This window comes from Procambarus clarkii, chromosome 18, assembly GCF_040958095.1.
Source record: "Procambarus clarkii isolate CNS0578487 chromosome 18, FALCON_Pclarkii_2.0, whole genome shotgun sequence".
NCBI classification, from domain to species: Eukaryota; Metazoa; Arthropoda; class Malacostraca; order Decapoda; family Cambaridae; genus Procambarus; species Procambarus clarkii.
In genome coordinates, this window is record NC_091167.1 from 22531294 (window position 1) to 22551674 (window position 20381).

Consider the following 20381-nt stretch of genomic DNA (forward strand, 5'->3'; position numbering starts at 1 on the left):
ACACACCAAACACCTCCCAGCTCCACACACCAAGCACCGCCCTCCATAAAAACTCGAGCTCCTAAATCTAGGCATCCCGTCGCCTCTAGCACGCACCCCAGCGACCGTAGCTTGCCTAAGAGTCTCTCTCTCATGCCTATCAGACCATATAACATTCACCCAGACAATTTACATTGTGTCGTATGTCTTTTTTATGCCTGCAACACTAAACAAACTGTAAAATAGCTAAGCACATTGTGCCCTGTGAAATGTGACGTATAAAAAGGCGTTCAGTAACCATTGATAAAACTTTACGATAATTTTTTTTAATGTGCGTGAGGGCTGTTATGTAGGTTGAGGCACTAATGTGTGCTGCCACGCCTCTTCCCTGTTGACCACCCGCGGACCCGTGCACGGGGATCGCTATATACGCCATACACATCGTTTTATGGGGGGGAGGGGGTGCCGTATACATGCTTGATGCAGCCTGCCACAGCTAGTGTGGCCATTTATGGAGGAGTGTATAAGGAGTGTATGGAGGAGTGTAGTGGAGTGTAGTGTATAAGCATCTTGCTAGACGATGTTGTTCATTCTACAGTTCTGAAAATATTCTGGAAACCCATTTCTTATGGGGGTTTCCTACCTCTGTTTCTCCACCTGCACCACTACCACCTGCACCACTACCACCTGCTCCACTACCACCTGCACCACCACCACCTGCACCACCACCACCTGCACCACCACCTGGTCCACCACCTGCACCACCACCACCTGCACCACCACCACCTGTTCCACCACCACCTGCACCACCACCACCCACCACCAGCGTGACGCCGCCATAACCTCGCCTTTAATCGCGTTTGCTCCTGATTTGCGGTGTGGTGAATGTTAATATACGAGTTGCTCCTTAGTGCTCCCACAGACTCTCACCCTGGGAGGCTGTGCGGCGGAGATGAGGGCCTCGGGAAGATGTTGCCTCCGCAGCATCCCCAGGCGAGTGATCTCCCAGCATTTATGATGCCAGAACTGTCAGGTGGTGGCTGAGGCTTGCAGTTAAGCGCCTACAAATTAGCAATAGGGATCAAACAAGTTTATTAAGTCAAGTCGAAACAAGTCATTTGTTTCGTAAAGTGTAGAGGAAGGTGTGGCAGGAGCAGCGATTGTGTTGGTGGGATTGTAATTGTGTTTCTAGTGCAAGCTGTAGGGAGGCGGTGATTGTATTGGGCAGGTGGTGATTGTATTGGGGAGGCGGTGATTGTGTCGGGGGAGGAGGTGATTGTGTCGGGGGAGGCGGTGATTGTGTCGGGGGAGGCGGTGATTGTGTCGGGGGAGGCGGTGATTGTGTCGGGGGAGGCGGTGATTGTGTCGGGGAGGCGGTGATTGTGTCGGGAGAGACGGTGATTGTGTCGGGGAGGCGGTGATTCCGTCGACACATTTGCAGCCTCCACCCACGTCATCTTGTCCAAATTTCTCCCACTTTAAGGAGACTTATCTTTGTCCATCTTGTCGATCCCTCCTATCTTTCATGTAGTGATCATGTCCTCTCTGTTCCTTCTTTCCACTAAGGTTGTGAAGTTGAGTTTACTTAAATTGTTCTGGTAGTGGGTTGGTAGCAGGAAGCCGGGTTTGAGGAGTAGTGATGGGTAAGGTGCCATAGCAGGCACCCGGTGGCACCCGGGCTCCCGGGGAAGACCTGGCACTATGGGGGATATACAGGCTTCGCCCATCACTGAGAAGTGAATCCTTTTGATTTAATAGTAAAAGTTAATTATCTTTTTTAATTGTTTTACCTAATTTGCATACATTTTCCATAACGTGTATAATACATTTTGAGAAGTACCATAGACTCTTAAGAACTTCTGCGTTGCCTAGACGCCTAGCGGGGCCTGCCCTCACCTAGCGGGGCCTGCCCTCACCTAGCGGGGCCTGCCCCTCACCTAGCGGGGCCTGCCCCTCACCTAGCGGGGCCTGTCCCTCACCTAGCGGGGCCTGCCCCTCACCTAGCGGGGCCTGCCCCTCACCTAGCGGGGCCTGCCCCTCAAATAGCGGGGCCTGCCCCTCACCTAGCGGGGCCTGCCCCTCACCAAGCGGGGCCTGCCCCTCACCTAGCGGGGCCTGCCCCCTACCTAGACACCTAGCGGGGCCTGCCCTCACCTAGCGGGGCCTGCTCCCACCTAGACGCCACCATCAACAGGACGCAAAAAGCTCGGGGAGAAGCTGAATGTTTACGAGTTGATGAGAAAAAAAGTGGCTGACCAACCGAGGGGGAATTATCGGGTGGTAATAAAGTCCTCTCCCACGGCACCAGATTGCTCCCCCTCGCGCCTCTCCTGCGTATGTAATGGCATATTGAATCTCCCAAGCTTAATTCTCTGTCAGTATTTCACACACACACACTGGTGAGGGATGATGTTTATAGAGGTGGAGAACACTGCTGTCAAGACATGAGCGGCTCGTTAAAGGATAGTGAGGCATAAAGCGAATTGTGGTGGCGGTACAGTGTTGGTTGGTTAATGGGTTGTGCTTGACCTGCGGGATCCACCCCTCCTCTGTCTCTGTCTCTCTGTCTCTCTCTGTCTCTCTCTCTGTCTCTCTCTCTCTCTCTCTCTCTCTCTCTCTCTCTCTCTCTCTCTCTCTCTCTCTCTCTCTCTCTCTCTCTCTCTCTCTCTCTCTCTCTCTCTCTCTCTCTCTCTCTCTCTTTCCTTCTCCTCCCCCCTCCTTTCCTTGCTTGTGTCCAAGACGAGGGAGTATGCTAGAGAGAGATGAATGATCTCGCAGGTTTTAAACAAATAGGTTTAGGTCAACGGGCGAGGTCACACGTCTTCACAGGTCACACCCCTCACAGGTCACACCCCTCACAGGTCACACCCCTCACAGGTCACACACCCTCACAGGTCACACCCCTCACAGGTCACACACCCTCACAGGTCACACACCCTCACAGGTCACACCCCTCACAGGTCACACACCCTCACAGATCACACCCCTCACAGGTCACACCCCTCACAGATCACACCCCTCATAGGTCACACACCCTCACAGGTCACACCCCTCACAGGTCACACCCTCACAGGTCACACACCCTCACAGGTCACACCCCTCACAGGTCACACCCTCACAGGTCACACCCCTCACAGGTCACACCCCTCACAGATCACACCCTCACAGGTCACACACCCTCACAGGTCACACCCCCTCACAGGTCGAGTGTTGAAGGGTTGCTCGAGTTTTAACAAATACCAATATATTGAAGTGGCAGAGACTGGACGAGACATGTTTACTATGACCCCCCCCCCCACCAACGACACCCCCCCCAACGACACCCCCCCCAACGACACCCCCCCCAACGACACCCCCCCCCCACCAACGACGCCAACACCCCCCCCCCAACGACACCCCCCCCCCACCAACGACGCCAACACCCCCCCCCCCAACGACACCCCCCCCACCAACGACGCCAACACCCCCCCCCCCCAACGACACCCCCCCCACCAACGACGCCAACACCCCCCCCCCCTCCCAACCAACGACACCAGCACCCCCCCACCCAGCAACGACACCCCCCCCCCCAACCAACCAACGACGCCAGTGTACGTGTAATTGAGAGAGCATTAAATAAGCTCCAGGAGGCTGCTCTAACTTGCGTTGATAAATGAGGTCGTTAATGGGGTCCTCCCGCGCTTACGACCCTCAGGTGCCACACAGGTAACACAGGTGCCACACACAGGTGCCACACACAGGTGCCACACACAGGTGCCACACACAGGTGCCATACAGGTGCCACACACAAGTACTACACACACGTGCCACACAGGTGCCACACACAGGTACTATACAGGTACCCCACACAGGTACCACACAGGTGCCACACAGGTACCCCACAGATAGTTCCAACTCAACGTGAACACAGGCGCAGGTACCGAGATAATGTTGACTGAGATTGTTAACATCAGAAGAGAGACGATAGCTTTTAAATTGATTGCAATTGAGGTTGTTTTTTTTATGTTAATGTTTATGTTTATAAGTTAATGTTTATAAGTGCACCTTGTGCTGTGGACTGGCCCGGGGAATTACCTGTGTTTTTGTTGTGTTAACTATTAAAACATAATGAGAGTTGGCGGGGCGTGATGACACTCTTGTGGTGTTCTAAGTCACAGTAACGTGGTTGTATATAAGTGAACTCGTCGACACGTTTTGGAACATATGGTAGTGATGACACGTCTGTGTCCATCTTGGAGGAGTTGATGAAGATGGACGACTTGTTTGACCCCTCGCCGCCTCCCTGACGTGTGTGTGTGTGGGGGGAGGGGGTCATATGTTGAATATACATCCTTATTAATTACAGATGGATATATAAATATATATATATATATATATATATATATATATATATATATCCAGCCACATAGACACATCCAAGCATCCAAGTACTTCCGTCTTGAGGACGTCTTCAGAGGCGTAAGATCGTAATTATAAAGTTAGTGTTCACAGTGAACAAATAAGATGGCAAGTGGCGAAACATACAGAATATTACTAGTTATGCAATGTTGCAGAACTCAAATATTTTTGAAAATTGTGAAGACAAAAACTTAAGAATTGGATGTAAAATTGGTAAAGCCTTCAACTACAATACAATACACTTGATCAGCTCATACAACTGAAATAGATTTAAACAAATGATAAGAAAGCACAAAAGATTTTAAAATGATACAATTAGGCCATGTACAACTGTATATCAAAGTCATTAAGACAGGATTCCGTACTTGTACAGTGAAATCACTTAATTCAACGAACCAATCAGAGATACAGTAAGATCCGTCTACCAGGAGCCTCGGTTTTCGCTTCCCCTCCCTCCTCCTCCCCACTGACAGTGGGATGTCCGCTTAGGTCAGCTTAGCATAGTCTTGGTCAGCTTAGCTTACTCTTGATCAGCTTAGTCTGCTCACAACCCAGAGGTTCCTGGCTCCATCCCCGGACAGGACATGACGTTTTAAGAAGGTTTCCTGGGACAAGCTGTAAGGAAAGCTGTAAGCTGCAAGGGAGCTGTAAGGAAACTAAGGGCAGCAACGGCACATGTCTTCACAACACCTACCTACTGTTTTTATTATTATTATTAATTATGACGGACCTGTTAAGGTCATAGTGAACATAACAACCTTTCCCTTTCAGTCACAAAAATTTGGCTCCCGTCCAAAGTCATTAAGGTACTTCAAGGTAATTTACCGTCATGTGACAGACTATGATACAACTGTCTTCCGAGCCGAGTTATGGAGGTCATTTATTGTGTGTGATTCAGTAGGTTCAGTATTATGAAGGGAGGACGTCAGAGTCACATGTTGTGGAGAGAGATGTTGGTTAGCGGTGGTAACGAGGTGTACACATTCCCGGTGAGGCACGTGTCTGGCCAGCCACACATTCCTGGTGAGGGCGGGTAGTGAGGCAGCTCACCGGTGACACCAGCGTCCCAACCTGAGGCCTGGTCGACCTCAAACAGCTCCCCCCCTTTCCCACCCTTTCCCACCAGGTATTTTGAGCTTTGGTGCCTATGGCCGTAAGGGTCAGTTTCTTTTACGACTAAAGTGACGGGGGATCGCAAAGCTGCTTATTGCTGATGTTCTCCAGCCGGTAATTACCTCAACGATAGCATTATCGATTCTAATTAGCTTATACAGATTACCGGCAGCCGTAAAATCCGTAAGATGGAACTAAACCGATTATATGGATTGAATGTCTGAGACCCCTGACGGGCGGTGAGGGCGACACCTTCGTGGACACGCCAGTAGACATGGCAGTTGTCCCTTCCTGTAGCAGGTGATCGCTCACTTCCCAGGTTATACCTGCTGGACACCTGCTGGACACCTGCTGGACACCTGCTGGAAACCTGCTGGATGGGGTTCTGGGAGTTGTTGTTCTACCCAAGTCCGGCCTGAGGCCAAGCTGGACTTGTGGGAGCTTGGTCCAACAGGCTGTTGCTTGCAACCTGTAATAGTTTGGCCTTCGTGTAGCCACCTGCAGCCAGCGAGCTGTTGTCAAGTTATGCTTCGGGGTCATGCCGCCGACCATGGTGAGGCATGACTGGAGAGGTCTCCACTCGGGGGCTGCCGCTCTCTGGACGCTGTCTTGAAGGTGTGTAAACCTCTTGAAGTGCCGGCAACATGTCTTAGTTTACGGTGGAGTGTGACAAGACAGGCTTCAACTGTCGACAAACAGTCTTGTTGCAGCAGTTAGTGCCAATTCTCGCTGGTTTCCCCCTCGTTTAAAACATGTAACCAGATTAAAAAAGCAATGCACTGATACACAGTCAACGCAGCTCCTGACTGGCGGCGTTGAGCCAGTCTGAAGTTGGACACGCCTAAGTGGACACCCCTTAGACCCCCCCTTGAGTGGACACCCCCCCCCCCCCGTGACGTCACTCTTGCAGCTCTGCCCTCAGCGTCCTGCGGTTAATGTTTGACACATCTAAGCTTTCCCTTATCTACAGGACCTCCATTTAGGGTCTGCTGCGGGGGCTGTTAATAGCTGTTGGTCCTTGGGCATCAAGAGGTCATTAGTGGGGTCTGAAGACCATATATCCGCCCATCATTATCCAGGCCTCGCCGTGGGTCGGCCCCGCCGTGGGTCGGCCCCGCCGTGGGTCGGCCCCGCCGTGGGTCGGCCCCGTGGGTCGGGGCTCTCAGGGACTCTCCTCACAGCGCTCTGACCCGTGGATATAACCCACTCGGCTGAAATATGTCGAGGGAGACGTTGACAGGTCACTTAGCTGGCTGAGTGAGTAGATGAATGCCTGGTTGGCTGAGTGAGTAGATGAATGCCTGGTTGGCTGAGGGGTATATTGCCTAGCTACAGCTGCCTGAGGAAATGGATTTCCATTTAGGTGTTCCGAGTGACAGACAGCCTGCTATTCTGCCAGCAAGCCAGACAGAGTAATATTCATTCTGATTGGCTGGCTGAATTGATAGGTGAGTGATTGACTCGTTGACTGGCTAGCTTGGTAGATGCTGACTTGTCGAATATATTTACAAGGTAAGAGGCTTGTTAGAGGGGTATAGATGGAGAACCGGCTTAAGGGCTTATCTTTAGCCTATACTTAGGCGCTTGATGGATTGCTCAAGTTGATGAGCCATCAACTTGAGGGTGTGGCTTGCTCGTCTTTGTACCCTGTGGTTGTGGTCACTGGCGTGGGTGGTGGTATTATCACAGGGGCGTGTTCTGGTGAGAGTCGCAACACGCCCTCTACCTTCACTTCTGCCTGATCAACCAGGCTGTGGATACCTGATTAACCAGGCTGTCACTCATACGGCAGGCCGCGAGCAGCCGCGTCCAACAGGCTGCGAGCAGCCTGACGTCAGACGACCAACAGGGAGGCCTGATTGTCCAGCTGGGAGGCCTGGTTGACCAGCTGGGAGGCCTGGTTGACCAGCTGGGAGGCCTGGTTGACCAGCTAGGAGGCCTGGTCGGAAAGCGGGCCGCTGGGCCGTTGATCTCCGGAACCTCCACAAGGTAGACGCAAGGAAGATAGCCTGGTGTGATCCGCCCTAGAGAGCCCAGAGCCAATATCTACTCACCAAGACAAGGTAGACGAGGTATGGCTCAGATCGCAAAGTCATCATGAATAATTAATCCGTGATTAATATTCAATGATTAATGTATGATGATAAATTGTTGAATATTGGGTGACTATTCACCGAGTAATGAGTAATCAATACATTGAGTGTATAATTATTAAATATTCGGCTAATAATTACGATATAACCAGTGAATAATTAGGATATGATCAGTGAATAATTAGCGTGTAATCGGAGAGTGATTTGTGTGTAATCAATTCGTTAAGCGTGAACGAATCGTAGCCAGAGTGCAGACATATGCATTTGCTTCCTGTGACCCACTGAAGACCACAGCCAGAGTGCAGACGAGTGCTTCCTGTCACCCACCAACCCGTTCTCGCAAATTCGTAAAGTCAATATTGACTTATTAACTACGTGCATAGGTGATATACTTAACATAATAGATACCCTTAAAAAGATTCATAGAAAACACCAACCTTACCTAACCTTGTTAGTATCTTAAGATAAGCATCTTATTGCTTCGTAATTACAATTATTACTTAACCTATACCTATTATAGGTTAGGTAATAATTGTAATTACGAAGCTTTAAGATGCTTATCTTAAGATACTAACAAGGTTAGGTAAGGTCGGTGTTTTCTATGAATCTTTATAAGGGTATCTATTATGTTAAGTATGTCACCTATGCACATATTTAATAAGTCAATATTGACTTATTAAATTTGCGAGAACGGGTTGCACCCACAGATGACCACAGCCAGAGTGCAGATGAGTGCTTCCTGTGACCGACAGAAGACCACAGCCAGAGTGCACACGAGTGCTTCCTGTGACCGACAGAAGACCACAACCAGAGTGCAGACGAGTGCTTCCTGTGACCGACAGAAGACCACAGCCAGAGTGCACACGAGGGCTTCCTGTCACCCACAGAAGACCACAGCCAGAGTGCACACGAGTGCTTCCTGTCACCCACAGACGACCACAGCCAGAGTGCACACGAGGGCTTCCTGTCACCCAGAAGAGCGCTGTAATTCTCCAGTCTGTGACGTGTTTGCATAAAAACTTTAATAAAACAAAATAGCACCAAAAAAGAGTCTGTTAACTTGCATGTGAGTGAGTGTGCGAGGATGAATTTATGAGGTAACATCCACTCCTCCCCATCTCCCTTGGGCTTGGACGGTAGAGTGACGGTCTCGCTTCTTGCAGGTCGGCGTTCAATCCCCCGACCGGCCAAATGGTTGGACACCATTCGTCTCTCCATCCCCTCTCGTCCCATCCCAAATCCGTATTCTGATTCATTCTAAGTGCTATATAGGATTTATGGCTTGACATTTTCTCCTGATAATTCCCAATGTTTCCCCTCCCCCATGCCCCACCATCATTCCCCTTCCCCTGAACCTTTCTCCTTTCCTTCCTTTTTGCCTCTACTCTCTCTTGCTCGTTCCTTTCAGAGTCCCTTCCTCCTCCCCCTCCCCTCTCATCATCCCCCCTTCAATTCTACCCCTTCATTTACCCTCCTGTACGCACCCATCCCATTCTCTTCACCCCTTCAATCTTTTCCACAGGATGTTCCCTTCAGCCTGACTGCGCCCTTCACCAGCCATTACGACAAGAGGAGCAGCAGAGCACGGCGTGTTGGCACACTACACACAGCCAGTTAGATTGAAATTGAAATAAGTTTATTGAGGTAAAATACACACAAAGGGATGAGGTAGCTCAAGCTATTCTCACCCCGTTCAGTACATCGTGTTAATACATACATAGACACACATCACAAACAATAAACATATTACCAAACATTCTGAGAGATAAACATCTACATTTCCTCCTTTACACAAGTACAGAGAGAGTGGGGCCAAGGAGCTCAGTCTCCCCTACTGACAGACACGTCTAGGGAAGTGTTGAGAGCTGAGTATTCCTGAGTACTACCAGTTCACAGTACTCAGTGCTCCCCTACTGTGCCCCCTCATATTCCCCCCCTCCCACCCCACACCAGCGCCACTGTCACTCACCCCCCACTAGCGCCCCCCACCATTGTCCTGACACCCTCACCCACACGAATCATCAATTACAAGGAAGGAGCCGACGTGGAGTGCAATACACGCTCACAAGGCCTTTTACCTTCTCGATTTTTATCTTGTGAATCCATGCCGCTGGTCGCCTTGTAGTGTGGTCGGCTGAACGGGTCACTGTGGTGATGGGGGCCGTGAAGGTGAGGGGCCACGTAGCCCCTCACTGTGGTGATGGGGGCCGTGAAGGTGAGGGGCCACGTAGCCCCTCACTGTGGTGATGGGGGCCGTGAAGGTGAGGGGCCACGTAGCCCATCACTGTGGTGATGGGGGCCGTGAAGGTGAGGGGCCACGTAGCCCCTCACTGTGGTGATGGGGGCCGTGAAGGTGAGGGGCCACGTAGCCCCTCACTGTGGTGATGGGGGCCGTGAAGGTGAGGGGCCACGTAGCCCCTCACTGTGGTGATGGGGGCCGTGAAGGTGAGGGGCCACGTAGCCCATCACTGTGGTGATGGGGGCCGTGAAGGTGAGGGGCCACGTAGCCCCTCACTGTGGTGATGGGGGCCGTGAAGATGAGGGGCCACGTAGCCCATCACTGTGGTGATGGGGGCCGTGAAGGTGAGGGGCCACGTAGCCCCTCACTGTGGTGATGGGGGCCGTGAAGGTGAGGGGCCACGTAGCCCCTCACTGTGGTGATGGGGGCCGTGAAGGTGAGGGGCCACGTAGCCCCTCACTGTGGTGATGGGGGCCGTGAAGGTGAGGGGCCACGTAGCCCCTCACTGTGGTGATGGGGCCGTGAAGGTGAGGGGCCACGTAGCCCCTCACTGTGGTGATGGGGGCCGTGAAGGTGAGGGGCCACGTAGCCCCTCACTGTGGTGATGGGGGCCGTGAAGGTGAGGGGCCACGTAGCCCCTCACTGCGTCCTAAGGCTCCTGCCATTACTCGCCGCCTGATCCACTCTGTTATTAAATATAATAAATTTAGCCGGAGACCTGAGTAGTGACGCAGAGCATCAGCCACGGCAGCTGCAGCAGCAGCAGCACCCTGGCCACGGCTGCTGAAGCAGTCACGGAGGCAGCAGGTGCAGCACCCTGGCCATGGCAAGTTATTAAGAAATTATATTTATCATTATTCCGCACGCATTCCGCATCATACGTCAGGCTGCGAGCAGCCGCGTCCAACAGCCTGGTTGATCAGTCCAGCAACCAGGAGGTTTGGTCGACGACCGGGCCGCGGGGATGCTAAGCCCCGGAAGCACCTCAAGGTAAGGTAACGCTCAAATATCAACACTTATCACCCGGAGCGAACAGTTCCGGTGCAGTCTGGCGACCCGACCTGCCTCACACCAACGACCCGACCTGCCTCACACCAACGACCCGGTCTGCCTCACACCAACGACCCAGCCTGCCTCACACCAACGACCCGGCCTGCCTCACACCAACGACCCGGCCTGCCTCACACCAACGACCCGACCTGCCTCACACCAACGACCCGACCTGCCTCACACCAACGACCCGGTCTGCCTCACACCAACGACCCAGCCTGCCTCACACCAACGACCCGACCTGCCTCACACCAACGACCCGGTCTGCCTCACACCAACGACCCGGTCTGCCTCACACCAACGACCCGAGCTGCCTCACACCAACGACCCGGCCTGCCTCACACCAACGACCCGACCTGCCTCACACCAACAACCCGACCTGCCTCACACCAACGACCCGACCTGCCTCTCACCAACGACCCGACCTGCCTCACACCAACGACCCGGCCTGCCTCACACCAACGACCCGGCCTGCCTCACACCAACGACCCGACCTGCCTCACACCAACGACCCGACCTGCCTCACACCAACGACCCGGTCTGCCTCACACCAACGACCCAGCCTGCCTCACACCAACGACCCGACCTGCCTCACACCAACGACCCGGTCTGCCTCACACCAACGACCCGGTCTGCCTCACACCAACGACCCGAGCTGCCTCACACCAACGACCCGGCCTGCCTCACACCAACGACCCGACCTGCCTCACACCAACAACCCGACCTGCCTCACACCAACGACCCGACCTGCCTCTCACCAACGACCCGACCTGCCTCACACCAACGACCCGGTCTGCCTCACACCAACGACCCAGCCTGCCTCACACCAACGACCCGACCTGCCTCACACCAACGACCCGGTCTGCCTCACACCAACGACCCGAGCTGCCTCACACCAACGACCCGGCCTGCCTCACACCAACGACCCGACCTGCCTCACACCAACAACCCGACCTGCCTCACACCAACGACCCGACCTGCCTCTCACCAACGACCCGACCTGCCTCACACCAACGACCCGGCCTGCCTCACACCAACGACCCGGCCTGCCTCACACCAACGACCCGACCTGCCTCACACCAACGACCCGACCTGCCTCACACCAACGACCCGGTCTGCCTCACACCAACGACCCAGCCTGCCTCACACCAACGACCCGACCTGCCTCACACCAACGACCCGGTCTGCCTCACACCAACGACCCGGTCTGCCTCACACCAACGACCCGAGCTGCCTCACACCAACGACCCGGCCTGCCTCACACCAACGACCCGACCTGCCTCACACCAACAACCCGACCTGCCTCACACCAACGACCCGACCTGCCTCTCACCAACGACCCGACCTGCCTCACACCAACGACCCGGTCTGCCTCACACCAACGACCCAGCCTGCCTCACACCAACGACCCGACCTGCCTCACACCAACGACCCGGCCTGCCTCACACCAACGACCCGGTCTGCCTCACACCAACGACCCGACCTGCCTCACACCAACGATCCAGCCTGCCTCACACCAACGATCCGGCCTGCCTCACACCAACGACCCGGCCTGCCTCACACCAACGACCCGACCTGCCTCACACCAACGACCCAGCCTGCCTCACACCAACGACCCGGCCTGCCTCACACCAACGACCCGGCCTGTCTCACACCAACGACCCGACCTGCCTCACACCAACGACCCGGCCTGCCTCACACCAACGACCCAGCCTGCCTCACACCAACGACCCGGCCTGCCTCACACCAACGACCCGGCCTGCCTCACACCAACGACCCAGCCTGCCTCACACCAACGACCCGACCTGCCTCTCACCAATGACCCAGCCTGCCTCACACCAACGACCCGACCTGCCTCACACCAACGACCCGGCCTGCCTCACACCAACGACCCGACCTGCCTCACACCAACGACCCAGCCTGCCTCACACCAACGACCCGACCTGCCTCACACCAACGACCCGGCCTGCCTCACACCAACGACCCGGCCTGCCTCACACCAACGACCCAGCCTGCCTCACACCAACGACCCGACCTGCCTCTCACCAATGACCCAGCCTGCCTCACACCAACGACCCGACCTGCCTCACACCAACGACCCGGCCTGCCTCTCACCAACGACCCGACCTGCCTCACACCAACGACCCGACCCCCCCCCCCCCCCGTGTGTGTGTGTGTGTGTGTGTGTGTGTGTGTGCGCGCGCTTCTGTCTGCCTGTTACTGTGCACTGGATGCCCCTGCCTCCCAGCAGTCCAGTCTCTTTCCGTTTATCTGTCTTTTTGTTTTTCCTCTTCCCACTTTGTGTTTGACTGCCTGTCTGTCATTTCGCTGACTATATCTGTCCCCCTCTCTGTCAGTCTTATCAAAATAATATAATAGTTACGCATTTGCGTGTGGATGGAGGGAGAGAGTGAAGACGCTCAAGCAGAGTACATAAACCTTGTATATATATATCTCGTGGCTCGGAGCTGCTTGGCTCGGAGGGCAAGCAAGCACCACCGCCCGGAAACTGGGCGAGGGGGGGGGGAGGGGGGGAGGGCTGTTGACCCCCTGTCCACCTTTACCTGTCCCGGAGCAGCTTCGTGCCGGTTCAAAGGTCACGCAAGGCTTGCCCCGTCTGCTTCATCGGTGTATTGGGCAAGTGTGCGTGTGTGCGTGTGTGTGTGTGTGTGTGTGTGTGTGTGTGTGTGTGTGTGTGTGTGTGTGTGTGTGTGTGTGTGTGTGTGTGTGTGTGGGGAGGGGGGATGGAGGGGGGGGGGATTTGCACGCCCTGGTGGTCATGCAGCGACTGCTTTCATTCATTCATTCATTCGCTGTGGGTCACTTCCTGTGTCTGTGAGGTGTGAGGAGGAGGGGGGGGGGCTGCAGTGACTGGCAAGATGGCAGAGTTCCAGACACTATAGTCTCGTTAACCAGGCATTATACGTGCTGGAGTCCTTGACTCTACTGGAGAGATCCTTCATAGGAGTTTATGGTTATGGCAGAGTGTTTAATTATGGAGTGTAGCTGGTATGGTTTCAGTCTTATGGCGGAGTGAGGCTGTGACTCATACGTCAGGCTGCGAGCAGCCGCGTCCAACAGCCTGGTTGATCAGTCCAGAAACCAGGAGGCCTGGTCGACGACCGGGCCGCGGGGACGCTAAGCCCCGGAAGCACCTCAAGGTAACCACCTCAAGGTAAGGGTGTACCCCGAGGTACAGGTGACTTCAAGAAGTAAATCCTGTACTGTACACACACACTCATTCTCCCTCTCCCTCTCTCTCTCTCTCTCTCTCTCTCTCTCTCTCTCTCTCTCTCTCTCTCTCTCTCTCTCTCTCTCTCTCTCTCTCTCTCTCTCTCTCTCTCTCTCTCTCTCTCCCTCTCTCTCTCTCTCTCTCTCCCTCTCTCTCTCTCTCTCTCTCTCTCTCTCTCTCTCTCCCTCTCTCTCTCTCTCTCTCTCCCTCTCTCTCTCTCTCTCTCTCTCTCTCTCTCTCTCTCTCTCCCTCTCTCTCTCTCTCTCTCTCCCTCTCTCTCTCTCTCTCCCTCTCTCTCTCTCTCTCTCCCTCTCTCTCTCTCTCTCTCTCTCTCTCTCTCTCTCTCTCTCTCTCTCTCTCTCTCTCTCTCTCTCTCTCTCTCTCTCTCTCTCTCTCTCTCTCTCTCCCTCTCTCTCTCTCTCTCCCTCTCTCTCTCTCTCTCTCCCTCTCTCTCTCTCTCTCTCTCTCTCTCTCTCTCTCTCTCTCTCTCTCTCTCTCTCTCTCTCTCTCTCTCTCTTTTTACCTTCCTCTTCTCCCCCCCCAATTCACCCCTCGTGCTGGGCCCAGTCTGTTATTAATCTTCATTGACACGGCTGCCGTCCTCCTGACACACGGCTGCCGTCCTTCTGACACACGGCTGCCGTCCTCCTGACACACGGCTGCCGTCCTTCTGACACACGGCTGCCGTCCTCCTGACACACGGCTGCCGTCCTCCTGACACACGGCTGCCGTCCTTCTGACACACGGCTGCCGTCCTCCTGACACTCGGCTGCCGTCCTCCTGACACACGGCTGCCGTCCTCCCGTGAGACACTGCCACATCAGCACATCATGTGCTGGCACTGCATGATGTGCAGTAGTGTTGAGAGCCGTTGTAGGTGCTCGCAGCCTCAGCCAAGACACAGCTACAAAGACACTTGTCCATTCAAGTTCAAGTATGTTTATTGAGATAAGAAAGAAATACGTCTCAAAGGTATAGAGTAGCTTAGGCTATTTCTATCCCTCAAACTTGTCCATTGTTTGGCCGGAACGGAACAAGAATGTCAACTACATTCTCATATGTATCTCCCAAGGTTCAACTTTTAAGGTCAAAAGCAGCTAATTCCCCCCCCCCCCCGCTCAACCACTTGGGCTGGACGGTAGAGCGACGGTCTCGCTTCATGCAGGTCGGCGTTCAATCCCCGACCGTCCTAGTGGTTGGGCACCATTCCTTCCCACCGTCCCATCCCAAATCCTTATCCTGACCCCTTCCCAGTGCTATATAGTCCCAATGGCTTGGCGCTTTTCCCCCCTGATAGTTCCCTTCCCTTCCCTTCCCTTCCCTTCCCTCCCCCCCCCCCCCCACTCCTCGCTTGCCTGGCCTTGTTAATACCAAGCCGGTATTTCAAAGTCTGTCAATGTAGAAGAATATTGTAGTTGAATGTTCGGTTTAATAATAATTCAATAATTCTTACCTTATCCTAAGCATTGAGGCTTGTGGGTGGTGCGTGTTCCGGTGTGTGTGTTCTGGCGAGTGTGTGTTCGTGTTCACCTGTGTGAACTTTAGACTCCCAACTCATTAAGTCCCCTCCTACACCTCCCTCACAGTCCCCTAACGTCCTCATAACGCCGTAGACAGGCCCCGGTGTACGTGCTGCTGGCGCCCTCAGTAACTATATACCTCAGCACTGCACCTCAGCACTGCACCTCAGCACTGCACCTCCCAGGCATCTTGCCATGTCCAACTCCTAACCTGTTTTTTAGGCTGCCAACACCCCTTTAATATGATCTTTCCCCCTTCCCCACCCCTTTAATATGATCCTTCCCCCTTCCCCACCCCTTTAATATGATCTTCCCCGTACTCCCCCCCCCCCCACTACTCCATCGACAGTACCATTAGTCACTGTCTGTTTAGGAGCGTCGTGTCTCGACGACCCTGATAACCACAATCATATTGGCCGCTGCTACATTAATTGCTTTCACTAACAACGTGAAGGGCCGGAGGGTCTGGCCCAGCTAGCGGCCCCTCCCACCCCTGCCCCCCCCCTGCTCTGTTGGGTGGAGTCGTCGTCCGCCCTCCCCTCCCCTTTCCTACTCCTCCCCTTCCCTACTCCTCCCCTTCCATCCACTCCCTAAGCTTCTTGCAGGTAAGCTGGACGAATGGTGCAGCTCTGGTGATTATCTCCGAATCGTGTGTGTGTGTGTGTGTGTGTGTGTGTGTGTGTGTGTGTGTGTGTGTGTGTGTGTGTGTGTGTGTGTGTGTGTGTGTGTGTGTGTGTGTGTGTGTGTGTGTGTGTGTGTGTGAGAGAGAGGGGGGGGGGGGCATGTCCTGCCCTCTCGCTGACCGTGGACCGTCCGCTGACGTAGCGTGGCCCCCTTTCTTGCGGTTACGAGAGTAGGGGGGGTGTGGGAGTGGGAGTGGGGGAGATGCAGATGCGTCACATTCCGGGGAGAGGCAGTTTGTGTGTGTTACTGGTGCTGCCAGTTGCCAGCGATGTGATTGCGGGTTTTTCATTCAACCGATTCCCACATTTTGGGCAAAACTTTCACCACGCTATACCTATAGGGAGCCTGTCGGCCGAGCGGACAGCACGCGGGACTTGTGATCCTGTGGTTCTGGGTTCGATCCCAGGCGCCGGAGAGAAACAATGGGCAGAGTTTCTTTCACCCTATACCCCTGTTACCTAGCAATAAAATAGGTACCTGGGTGTTAGTCAGTTGTCACGGGCTGCTTCCTGGAGGTGGAGGCCTGGTCGAGGACCGGGCCGCGCGGACACTAAAGCCCCGAAATCAACTCAAGATAACCTCAAGATAACGCTGTTGGGCATTTCAACTTGCGCTGTCAGCAGGCCCAGGCATGGATGACGCTGGCTATCAACAGAACCCTTCATCACTACATCAATGTCTGGTAGGACATTGATGTAGGACATTGATCGATATCTTGGTAGGTCATATCAACGTCTCGTTAATATGCTTGACTCCAGGGGTGTGGTGGTCCTGGCGCTTGTCAGTAAGCTGTCTCCGCAGTGGTGTGGGACCAACACTGGTGCTTGAGCGCTCAGTGGTGCAGGACCAACACTGGTGCTTGAGCGCTCAGTGGTGCAGGACCAACACTGGTGCTTGAGCGCTCAGTGGTGTGGGACCAACACTGGTGCTTGAGCGCTCAGTGGTGCAGGACCAACACCGGTGCTTGAGCGCTCAGTGGTGCAGGACCAACACTGGTGCTTGTAGGGAGTGTACAGGGTGCTGGGGGGGGGGAAGAGCCCCCTCCCCCCCGCCCAAGGGACCCAGCCACCTACACTACACCCGCCGCACCTGCTGAATCTCTTCATCTTGCAGGAATTAAGACGACATGACGGGCATCTTGTCGTCCTTGATCTCGTCTTCCGTTGAAACACTCGTCTGGCGGCCTCAGACACCACCTGCTCCTGCTCCTGCGTGTCCTCTCACACCACCACCCACACACACGCCTCCTGGCAAGCAGGGGGACAAGCGGGGGCGTGGACGGGTGGGGGGTGGGGGGACAGGCGGGGGCGTGGACGGGTGGGGGGTGGGGGGACAGGCGGGGGCGTGGACGGGTGGGGGTAGACTACTAAGCAACAGGAAGCACGGTGGTCTGGGAAACCACCCTGGGGATCACGTGACGGTGCCAGGGACAACCACCGGGACACGTTGAGCAGCACCATGAAAAACCTTGTCAGGACATCATTGTTTTCTCCCCACCCATCCCCCTCCCCCCACCCCTGTCTCTCAAAGCCGCCTCTCCCTGTCACCCCCCACCCCCCAACTCTCTCCTGTTTTACCCTACTTACTCGCCTCCCCCCCTTCTCACCCCCCCCCCTTGTTCCCCTCCCCTCTCCACCTCTCCCCTACTCCATTAGAGTCACACTTTTGGACTGTGGACGTCGGCCTCGTTACTTACCGCTCTGGTCTTTGACCATAACGAGCCAATTCGTTAGTGCCGTCTTGTATTAAGTGACTTATATGAACTCGCGCTCCATCATCTCCCTTTCCCAGACGCGCTCACAGCATCACGCTGGGGGGATGCTAATTACTGCTACAAGTGTTTCACACCTGTCAGGTGTGTGTTGACAGGTGGCACCAGAGTCCCTGCTGGGCCTTGTAATGTCGTGCAGGTGTGGTGGGAGAGCCTCGCTGTGTTCTAGTGGTACGGGGCAAGAGGACATCTTCAAGATTGTTTTCTAGATAGTTTTCAACGAGTGCCGGACCAACTGGGCTGTGGTGGGTATGTGGGCCTGCGGGCCGCTGCAAGCAACAGCCTGGTGGACCAAACTCTCACAAGTCAAGCCTGGCCTCGGGCCGGGCTTGGGGAGTAGAACTCCTCCCAGAACCCCATCAAGCAGGTATGGGGCAAGCAGGGCTTCAGCCCCGGCCCGTGTAGGTGTTGTGACTCGAGTAGACTAGAATTATGTCTTCATGCCTTCGTAAGAGTTATTGTGGCTGTTAAGGAGAAGAATTTGGACATTGCTGAAACAAGGCTTTTATGGTTATTAATTAATGTTAATTTTGGCCGGAGGGGAGAGTTTATTGGAGCAGCGCCACTCATCCTGTGAGTGGACACACCGCCATAGTGACAGTATTGGGCAGCGCCACTCATCCTGTGAGTGGACATACCGCCATAGTGACAGTATTGGGCAGCGCCACTCATCTTGTGAGTGGACACACCGCCATAGTGACAGTATTGGGCAGCGCCACTCATCTTGTGAGTGGACACACCGCCATAGTGACAGTATTGGGCAGCGCCACTCATCTTGTGAGTGGACATACCGCCATAGTGACAGTATTCGGCAGCGTCACTCATCCTGTGAGTGGACACACCGCCATAGTGACAGTATTGGGCAGCGCCACTCATCCTGTGAGTGGACACACCGCCATAGCAGCATGTACAACACTCCCCAATAGGAAGAAAACCCGCTGGGTTGTTCATCCAGTCACTTGTACCCAGACACAGCTGGGACTTGCTTAACTGTCTCAAGTGAACAGCTTATCAAACAAGATGATTAACATTTGTCAACTCCTGAAATTTACGTTATCTTGCAGGTGCAAAAATGGGGAAATGTTGTAAGTATTGTTGGTGGCTCTCTGTATGGTGGTGTTGCCAGCGCTGCCTCACAACAAACACCCTCCAACCAACGTAACGGTTGCAACCCGTTCTCGCAAATTTAATAAGTCAATATTGACTTATTAGTTGCGTTCATAGGTGACATACTAAACATAATAGTTTCCCTTGAAAAGCTTCATAGAAAACACCGACCTTACCTAACCTACTTAGTATGTTAAAATAAGCATCTTATAGCTTCGTAATTACAATTGTTACTTAACCTATTATAGGTATAGGTTAGGTAATAATTGTAATTACGAAGCAATAAGATGCTTATCTTAACATACTAAGTAGGTTAGGTAAGGTCGGTGTTTTCTATGAAGCTTTTCAAGGGAAACTATTATGTTAAGTATGTCACCTATGCACATATTTAATAAGTCAATATTGACTTATTAAATTTGCGAGAACGGGTTGCACAGCCAGGCCCTCTCCCCTAGTACGTCGACGTCACGGCTGACGTGAAGATGTTCAACTCCCTGTTACTTGTAATCACAGCTCCGCCTGCTATAATCACAGACCCGTGTGTTCACTACGCGTTATCATGCGTAGTGCGGTAGTTTCACCGTGGATGTTTAAGACGGCAGCGAGCTTGTCTGAAAGTTGTGCACCTTCAGCACAGTTACGAGTGAAGCACTTGTAAGTGTGCACTTAGGAAGGGACTCCCTCTCTGGGGGAGCGGGTAGGAAGGGACTCCCCCAGAGACTCCCTCTCTGGGAGAGCGGGTAGGAAGGGACTCCCTCTCTGGGGGAGCAGGTAGGAAGGGACTCCCTCTCTGGGGGAGCGGGTAGGAAGGGACTCCCTCTCTGGGGGAGCGGGTAGGGAGGGACTCTGGCCCACTAGCCGGGCTAGGGATTACTGCCGTGGTTGCTGAAGGTGTTGGCGTGACGTATTAAGGAGATCTGGTCTGGATCTCTGGGGTGCTAATCTCCCCCAACACGTCCAGATTAATTCCAGGTAATTTCACGGTCTGGGTTGAGGCTGGGGGCGGGTGTTTGCATCATAGGTGTACTCACCTAGTTGTGCTTGTGGGGGTTGAAATCTGGCTCGCTCTCTTACACACACACACACACACACACACACACACACACACACACACACACACACACACACACACACACACACACACACAGGAAGCAGCCCGTAGCAGCTGTCTAACTCCCAGGTACCAATTTACTGC

At 53.9% G+C, this 20381-nt stretch overlaps 2 protein-coding genes across 2 annotated transcripts in view; both read left to right on the forward strand.

Annotated features, from left to right (window-relative positions):
- LOC138365822 (arginine and glutamate-rich protein 1-like) overlaps window positions 1–20381 on the forward strand; it is a 259325-nt gene that overhangs the window by 71468 nt on the left and 167476 nt on the right. The gene's annotated exons all lie outside the window — the stretch shown is intronic.
- Window positions 1681–12694, forward strand: LOC138366009 (mucin-2-like). Its single transcript, XM_069326727.1, has 2 exons — window positions 1681–1715; window positions 10870–12694. The coding sequence occupies exons 1-2, from the start codon at window positions 1681–1683 to the stop codon at window positions 12692–12694; spliced, it is 1860 nt and encodes a 619-aa protein (XP_069182828.1).

Coding starts and splice junctions, on each gene's coding strand:
- LOC138366009 (XM_069326727.1), top strand. CDS start 1,681: ATGGGGGATATACAGGCTTCGCCCATCACTGAGAA. Junction 1,716..10,869: donor GCTTCGCCCATCACTGAGAA/GTGAATCCTTTT, acceptor GTTCCGGTGCAG/TCTGGCGACCCGACCTGCCT.